Source organism: Caloenas nicobarica, unplaced genomic scaffold (genome assembly GCF_036013445.1).
Source record: "Caloenas nicobarica isolate bCalNic1 unplaced genomic scaffold, bCalNic1.hap1 Scaffold_99, whole genome shotgun sequence".
In the NCBI taxonomy this organism is placed as follows: Eukaryota; Metazoa; Chordata; class Aves; order Columbiformes; family Columbidae; genus Caloenas; species Caloenas nicobarica.
Window position 1 is genome coordinate 435663 of NW_027017728.1, and position 9012 is coordinate 444674.

General features: G+C 49.8%; 1 protein-coding gene across 1 annotated transcript; it reads right to left on the reverse strand.

Moving 5' to 3' along the window:
• Nucleotides 1-7306: 7306 nt before the first annotated feature.
• LOC136002983 (olfactory receptor 14J1-like) lies at nucleotides 7307-7894 on the reverse strand. Its single transcript, XM_065658222.1, has one exon. The coding sequence runs from the start codon at nucleotides 7892-7894 to the stop codon at nucleotides 7307-7309; it is 588 nt and encodes a 195-aa protein (XP_065514294.1).
• Between the last annotated feature and the right edge of the window lie 1118 nt (nucleotides 7895-9012).

The window sequence follows — 9012 nt, forward strand, 5'->3', positions numbered from 1 at the left end:
ACAGGCAATGGGCACTTGTGTGACAGAGCTGGCCTCAGAACAGCCTTTCCAGAAAGAAAGGTGATCTCCTCAGGGCAGGGCCTCATGGTTTATATCTTCTTGCAAAGTTTCTCTCAAGCATATGCCTACAAAAGTGGCCTGCAGATGCAAACACCAGTGTACAGCTCAACAGTGTGTGTGCAAGGCTGGGCACACAGCAGTGTCCTCTCACAGCCAGGCCTCCTGCCAGAGACCTGCAGGACCAGCAGAGCAGGGTCTGGGCTGTGCTCGTGTGCACTGGACACCCCACGGCATCTGCCCCAGGGCAACTGTCATGGACTGGCCCCTCACAACCTCCATTTCCAGCCCTGGCCTCTCACCCCAGCTCAGAGAGGTTCTTTGTCCCTCCTTGGAATGACACTGAATGACTATGTCAGCAGTCCATGTTTCATTGTACAGATTAGATGTGAGCACTCACATCATGTACGAGAGGTGAGATGAACCTGAGTGAGCACAAACACTATCAGGTTTTCCTGGAGGTTCCATGATGGCCCGTGGGACAGACAGGGTCTCAAGGTCATTTCTCGTTGGGAGTAACATCCCATGGAAACTGCCTAAATGCAGCACTGGGATGTGCTTCCTTTAACCAATGTCCCTGTGTCCATTCCTCATGACGTGGGACATCTCAGATGAGTGCAGAGCAGGGTGACACATCACAGTGCTGAGGTGCCTCCCGTCCCTTTGGAGTGGCAACAGGAGGCCAGAGGGACACTGTGACTCCTGCCTCTGTGTGTAAAAGGGACAGACTCCATCTCTAAACATTCCTGGGTGCATAAGGAGTCCATGAGGCCAGCTCAGATGTGGACACCTGACAGACCCTGACATTTCTGTGTGTGACTCCAGGAACAAACTCCACTGGCCCAGGCAGATTAATCTCACATGCTCGTGTCTGCTGCGTCATCCTTACCCGTGATTCTGGACTGGGGTCTCAAATGTGCCAGAGCAATCAGAGAGGTTGGAAAAGTCAGTTGTCAAACCTGTCTTCAAGAAGGGCAGGAACAAGTATTGGGAGAATTACGGGCTGGCCAGCCGATCTCCATCCCTGGGAAGGGGATGGGACAAGTCTTCCTGCAGCCGTGTCCAGGCACTTGGAAAACAAGGAAGGGATTGCTGAACCCAAATGGGCAGGGAAAGAAGGGAATGTTGTGTACCTGGAATTTTGCAGAGCCTTAGACCTGGTCTCTCGTGATGTCCTTATAATCTGATTAATGCTCTCTGGGCTAAAGAAGTGAATGCTGGGTGGGAAGCTGGCTGGATGATGAAGCCCAAATGTCAGCAGTGGTACAAAGTGCCCCATAGGACCAGTTACCAGAGGAATCCCTCAGTGACCAGCACTTGGGCCAGCACTGTTGAATGTCTTTCTTCTCCCCCTGTATGATGTGACGCAGTGAACCTTCAGCTCCTTTGTGGATGATGGCAGAGGCTGGGCAGAGGCCTTGGACAACCTCACCTGGTTCACCCTGCCCTGAGCAGGAGAATGAGACAAGGTGGTGTTCAGGGCTCACTTCAAACCTGACTTACTCTATTATTCTTTTCCTTGGAGAGGTTTTGGAAGACAGAATTGGTGGAGGGAGGAAAGAAAACCAAAAAAAAAACCACCATGCAGACGAGGAGACATATAAGGTGACAACATAAACAGAGCAGTGCCGGTGAATAATGTTTCTCTACTCAAATTGTTAGGAGAAAATCTATAATCAGCTCCCCAAATTCCCTGTTCTGCTCATTGGCCCCCAGGGAGTTACATCACAATTCTTTACATCTGATTCTACGCTGAAGTTTGCACCTGATTGTTACAGCTTCTTTGCAGGAATTGCTTCGTGCTTTCCTTAGAGATCTGGATGTAAACAGGCACAGGGGGACTTTTTTAATTAGAGGAAACAAGAAAAAGGACAAAAAAAAGGGTCAGGCCATTTGATAGCAATAGCAATGAGCAACTGTTTGGAAGCAATTGCATTTCAGTGCAGATGGATGTCAGATGAGACTGTGTGGAACTGTAACATATTTCAGTCATTATTTAGAGTACTAAAGAAGATGAGTTATACTTGGTCCCTATTCCAGCCTCCTCTCCCCTTTCCTGAAGAAACAGATAGCACGAAGCTGTGGAAGAAAGCAGGGGACTACAAAAGAGATGCTTGATACTGCTTATTCTGAAATCGGTAGTTACTCAGGGATTCCTAGTCAAAAAAGGCAAGTACTGAAAAGTAGAAAGAAAAGCTTTCAACCTGCATTTGATTTGATTTGACTTGACTTGATTTGATTTGACTTGATTTGATTTGATTTGATAGATTAGCATTTGTGCAATAGAAGGGATGACTTAGCCACACAGGTGTGACAGATGTTTGGAACAGATCTGCATGAATTTGGAATTTACCAGGAATGGGATAAAATAGCTAACAGACTTTAAAATCCCCTGTTATGAAGAAAGAATTCTTTATGAGTGTTTGAAAAATGTTGAAAGAAGACAACAAATTCTCTGAGAACTCCAACTGATATTTGATACAGAAAAATCAGGGTATGAGAAATGCTTGAAGTACTCTATCTGTGTACTATAGGAAGACTGCAAGAAAGGAAAGAAGCAGAGAAGGTTTTGGAGGGCCTTTCTCCCAGACTGTGAATTATCACACTTGGTTTTTGCCATGTTCCTGTCTCGGTATGACAAACCAAAATTGAACATGGGACCAGAAAATGGAACTGCAGTTACTGAGTTCACCCTGGAGGGTTTCTCAGGGCTTGATCAAAGACTACAGCTCGTACTCTCCCTGGTCTTTCTGCTCATATGCCTGACAACAGTGATGGGGAACACTACCATCATTTTCCTTGCGTATGCAGATCACCACCTACAAACTCCCATGTACTTTTTCATTGGCAGTCTGGCCTTCCTGGAAATCTGGTTTACATCATCCACAAGCATAAAATTGGTTGTGATCGTGGGTTCTGGTAGGAGAACAATCTCACTAAGCAGCTGCTTTGCCCAATCCTATTTCTATTTTGCCCTGGGCTGTACAGAGTTTGTTCTACTTGTTGTCATGTCCTTTGACCGCTATGTTGCCATCTGCCAGCCTTTGCGTTAGGCTGCCATCATGAAGCCTCAGCTCTGCATCCACCTGGTTATTGCTGCTTGGGTCACAGGCTTCACATTCTTGAGTTACCGCCTGGTCATCCTCTCCCAGCTGACCTTCTGTGGCTCAAATGAGATTCATCACTTTTTTGGTGACAACTCCCCCTTATTCAAAACGTCCTGCTCTGACACGAGCCTGCTTTGGAAAATAGACTCTGTTTTCTTATCATTTGTCATTCTGGGTTCCTTATGTTTAACTCAGGCATTTTACATGTGCATCCTTTTCTGTATTCTACATCTTCCAGCAGCCTCTGGGAGGAAAAAAGCTTTTTCTACGTGTTCTTCCCATCTCACCACCTTGGCAATTACATATGGGAGCTGCATTGCTCTCTACCTCTGACCTTCAAAAGATGTTTCCTTGGAGAACAGCAGAATTGTAGTGTTGCTGAACACTGTCTTCTACCCATTCTTAAATCCATTCATCTACAGTGTCAGAAACAAGACTTGATACTGGCCCTGAATGAAGCCATTGCCTGTATAACAACACAGTTTTTCCCCTAATCATGAGGCATTTCTGGACAGAAATTCCAGTGATCTGCTATCATATGTTAAATAATACCAATGCATATGTATGTAACCTCCAGAGATACCTCAGGAGATTTATAGAATCACAGAATCCTTTCAGTTGGAAGAGACCTTCAGGATCATCAAGTACAACCATAACCCAACTCTAGCACTAACCCATGTCCCTAAGAACCTCGTCTAAACACCTTTTAAACCCCTCCAGGGATGGTGACTCCACCACTGCCCTGGGCAGCCTGTTCCAATGCCCAACAACCCTTTCCAGGAAGAATTTTTTCCTAATATCCAATCTAAACCTCCCCTGACACAACTTGAGGCCATTTCCTCTTGTCCTATCTCATTGGATTGTGTTAAGTGATAAGAAGCTCCTCTGCACACACAAAGAAGGCACTGACAATGGCAGGAGGAGTAAGTCAGTTAATATTCTGCCCCGACTGCTCCCAGCACCATCACTGGGGAGCGACCAGCTCATCGCGAGCCCATCTCCAAAACCAAGAAGAGCACAGAGGCTCATTGGCAAGTGGGAACCCAAATTACAGACTCCTGAGGACTAAACATCTTGTCCCAAGGCTGCCCTGGGAGAGCCATCAGCCTTGTTGTCCAGGTGTGAAGCCCATCAAGTGGATTACCTGAGAGTAGCTCTCTGGATCACCATTTAGACTAACGGGATTGTTGCCTAGAGGTGCAGGACACATTAGGGGATGCAGGGGAAGAACATTTTTGGATTACACAGGACTTATCATGGGAAGTTTGAGGAAGGACCCCAACCAGTGCAGTCTGTCCTGTCTTCTCATTAAACTTAATTTCTAAGTCTTTGCTATGTGAGTAAATCTCTTCTTTGCATGAATGTGTGAGTGTAGCAACTGGAGCAGGACCAGGGGGTCAGACAGCCCGTATGTCATTGGTGTCAGCAACTGAGAGACCAGAGTGACTGGACATAAGATTGTGTGCGCATGTGTGTGACTGTGGGGGTCTGTACCAGTATCTGGAATGGGGCTGCAGCCCTAGGGGCTCATGGGTCCTGGTATCTGCAACTGGCAAGGCAGGCGTCCTGGGGAGGCTACTGAGCAGACTGAGTGTTTGAGCTCAGGATCAACCCTGTACAGGTATATGTGTAAAACAGACTAGACTAGACTAGACTAGAATAGTTCAGTTGGAAGGGACCTACAGTGATCATCTAGTTCAAATACCTGACCCATTCAGGGCTGACCAAAAGATAAATCATGGTACCAAGGGCACTGTCCAGGTGTCTCTTAAACACTGACGGACTTGGGGCATTGACCACCTCTCTAGGAAGCTTGTTCCAGTTTTTGACCAGCCTTGATAAAGAGATGCTTCCTAATATCCAGTCTAAACCTCCCCTGGCCAAGCTTTGAACCATTCCCACATGTCCTATCACTGGACACCAGGGAGAAGATCTCAGCACCTCCCTGTCCATGTCCCCTCCTCAGGAAGGTGTAGAAAGCAACGAGGTCACTCCTCAGCCTCCTTTTCCCCAAACTAGAGAAGCCCAGAGTCCTCAGCTGCTCGTCAGAGGACAATCCTTGCAGCCCTTTCACCAATTTTGTTGCTCTGCTCTGGATACATTCAAGGACCTTCACATCCTTGTTGTAATAACATGTGGGGCCCAGAATCGCACACAGCCCTCAAGGTGAGGCCGCACCAACGCTGAATACAGCAGCATAGTCACCTGTTTTGACCACATGGCCATGCTGTGTTTGATGCACCCCAGGATGTGGTTTACTGTCTTGGCTGCCAGGGGACAGTGTTGGCTCCTATTGACCCTGTGGCCAACCAACACGCCAGATCCCTTTCTGCAGGGCTGTTCTCCAGCCACTCTCTCCCAATCTACACTTCCACTCAGTGTTACTCTATCCCAGGTGAACAATCCAGCACTTGGACTTGCTCAATTTCATGCCAAGTGCCAGGTCCTGCAGTTGGGTCACAACAGCCCCGTGCAACACTACAGGCTCAAGGAAGAGCGACTGGAAATCTGCCCAATGGAAAAGGACCTGGGGGTGTTGATCGACAGCCATCTGAACATGAGTCAGCATGTGCCCAGGTGGCCAAGAAGGCCAGCAGCATCCTGGCATGCAACAGGAATAGTGTGGGCAGCAGGACCAGGCAAGTGATCATCCTCCTTTTCTCAGAACTGGTGAGGCTGCACCTCAAATCCTCTGTGTGGTTTTGGGCCCCTCACTACAAGACAGACCTTGAGATGCTGGAGTGAGTTCAGAGAAGGGCAACAAAGCTGGTGAGGGGTCTGGAGAACAAGTCAGATGGGGAGCAGTTGAGGGAACTGAGACTGTGTAGCCTGGAGAACAGGAGGCTGAAGGAGACCTTATCACTGTCTACAACTGCCTGTAAGGAGGTTGTAGCATGGAGGGTGTTGGTCTCTTCTCCTAAGTAGAAAGTGATAGGACAAGAGGAAACGGCCTCAAGTTGCACCCAGGAAGGTTCAGTTTGCGTATTAGGAAAAATCTTTTCATGGAATAGATTGTCAGGCATTGGAACAGGCTGTCCAAGTATTGGTTGAGTCACCATCCCTGAAGGTGTTTAAAAGACATATATATGAGGTTCTTAGGGACATGGTTTAGTGCCAGAGTTGGGTTAATGGCTGGATAAGATGATCTTGAGGGTCTCTTTCAACCTAAATGATTATATGACCTCACTGGGATGAGAAACCTCATGGGGCAACTCACCCATATGGAGTACCGGTATGGATGTATGGATGGATGCATGGATGCACGGGTGCGTGGTAGGATGGTCAGATAGATGGATTGGGACAGAGAGGAGGATGAGCCTCCCTATCAGCCCAAGGGTTGGGGCCAGCCATGGCATGAGGGAACCCAGGACAGTCCCCCTTTGTCCCCTGCTCTTGTTTTCAAGAGATCCTTTACACCCATTGCTGGCAGCCCTCCTGTGCCAGCCCCTCTCACCAGCACAAGACTCCTGGCCCAGGAGCTCTTCATGCTGCTCCTGCTACCACAGTGACAGAGCAGCCTGCCCTGAGCTGTGGAATGCAGAAATAGGTTTCTGCTGGTCATTTATTCCCCTGTTGAAGCACAGAGCAGTGGGAGCAGGCTGTGGTGCCTGAAAACCACAGCGAGGCAGTCCAAGGCAGATCACTGAAGGTCCTTCACCATCTCCATGAACACTGGGCACCCACAGATGAACACTCGAACCAGCACCATGACATAACATGTTGCCTCATGTCCTCCCCTGAGCCCATGAAAAACCCAAGCACAGCAGCATGGCCTTGTGGGGGAAATTTATTCAGGCTGACCACAGCTTTGGAAGAAGAGCCCAAGCTCCAAATATAGCAAGTGAGGAAATCCCCTTTTACGGGGTGTTTCAAAAGGATGGACCCAATTTCAGAGATACAGTGATTTCAAAATGGGTCCATCTTTTTGAAACACCCTGCATTACAGAGATGCAACGCAGGACGTCGTGGTCCCAGAAACAGGTAAACAGGCCTCTAAGTCTGAGAGGCTGGCTTCATGCCTCTGGAGAAGTGCCATGGATGAAGAAATTCCTTGACAAACATGGCTATCACAGATAAACTGCTCAACACAAAGGAGGTTCCTGAAATGAATTGGAAATAACTTCTGAAGAGACATGGGTAACTTATTGCTGCTGACAGAAAAATGATTGAATCACCTTCTTCAGTGCCACTTTCAGCTCCTGGTTCCTCATGCTGTAGATGAGGGGGTTCACTGCTGGAGGCACCATCGAATACAGAAAAGAGACCAGCAGGTCCAGGCTTGGTGAGGAAATGGAGAGGGGCTTCAGGTAGGCAAACACACCAGTGTTGACAAACAGGGAGACCACAGTCAGGTGAGGGACACACGTGGAAAAGGCTTTGTGCCGTCCCTGCTCAGAGGGGATCCTCAGCACAGCCCTGAAGATCTGCACGTAGGACAGCACAATGAACACAAAACACCCAAATGCTGAAGAGACACTAAGCACAATAAGCCCAGCTTCCCTGAAGTAAGAGAAGCAGGAGAGCTTGAGGATCTGGGGGATTTCACAGAAGAACTGGTCCAGGGCATTGCCCTTGCAGACCGTCAGTGAAAATGTGTTGCCCGTGTGCAGCAGAACATTGAGAAACCCACTGACCCAGGCAGCTGCTGCCATGTGGACACAAGCTCTGCTGCCCAGGAGGGTCCTGTAGTGCAGGGGTTTGCAGATGGCAATGTAGCGGTTGTAGGACATGACTATGAGAAGGGCACATTCTGCTGAAATCGCAAAGAGAAAGACCTGGGCAGCACATCCTGCATAGGAGATGGCCCTGGGGTCCCAGAGGGAATTGGCCGTGGACTTGGGGACAATGGTGGAGATGGGACAACGGAGGAGGGAGAGGTTGGGGAGGAAGAAGTACCTGGGGGTGTGGAGGTGCTGGTCACAGGCTATGGTGGTGATGATGAGGCCGTTGCCCAGGAGGGCAGCCAGGTAGATGCTCAGGAAGAGCCAGAAGTGCAAGAGCTGCAGCTCCTGTGTGTCTGTGAATGGCAGGAGGAGGAACTGGGTGATGGAGCTGCTGTTGGACATTTGGTTCCTCTGGGCATGGGGCACTGTCCAAGGAGTACCTCAAGGGCCACGGCTTTTGTGCTGGTCTGGGGAGATGGGATGGCATGGAGGGGCTGAGGACCTCTCAGGCTATCCTGGAAAGGAGAGCAAAGGACACAGGAGCCTCCTTTTCCTTTTGCCATGTGTGTTCACCCACCTCCGGGGCTGACCGCTTTCTGACCCCCAGGAGCTGCTGTGCCCTTCAGAGGGGCAGAGGCTGTGGGGTGACTGCCCAGAGCACCTGCAATGGCCACTGGTGTGGGACCAGCCCCACACTAGGCTTTGCTGGGAAGAGGACATTGAAGGTGGAGAGAGGGCAGGGGAGGTGGGAGAGACTCGAGGGAGCTGAGCTGGGCTGGAAAGGACCTGGGAGAGAAAAACATCAGCCTGTATCTCGTGCTACATGACCATGCAGGGTGAAGACTCACACCAGGGGTTGTGGTGCAGAGCCAGGGCTTGTGGGAGGGATCAATGTCCTGCAGGTGCAGGAGAGAGGAGGCTGCTCTGTGACCCTGGTGGCATGGACAGCCCAGGAAGGTGGCCCAGGGCCTTCGTCACCCCCCAGCCACTGGCCACCTCTCATGGGCCATTTCCAGCACTGGCCACTCAGCCCAGGTTTACGGGTAAGGTTCCCTGTGAGGCCATCTCCATCCTCCTGCTGGGCTCAGGGCCCGTCTCAGGGAATGGCCAGCCCTGCCCAGCCTCTCTCCTGGCCCAGACCCTGGCAGACCCTGGAGCAGGGCTGTCTGTGAACCCCACAGCTG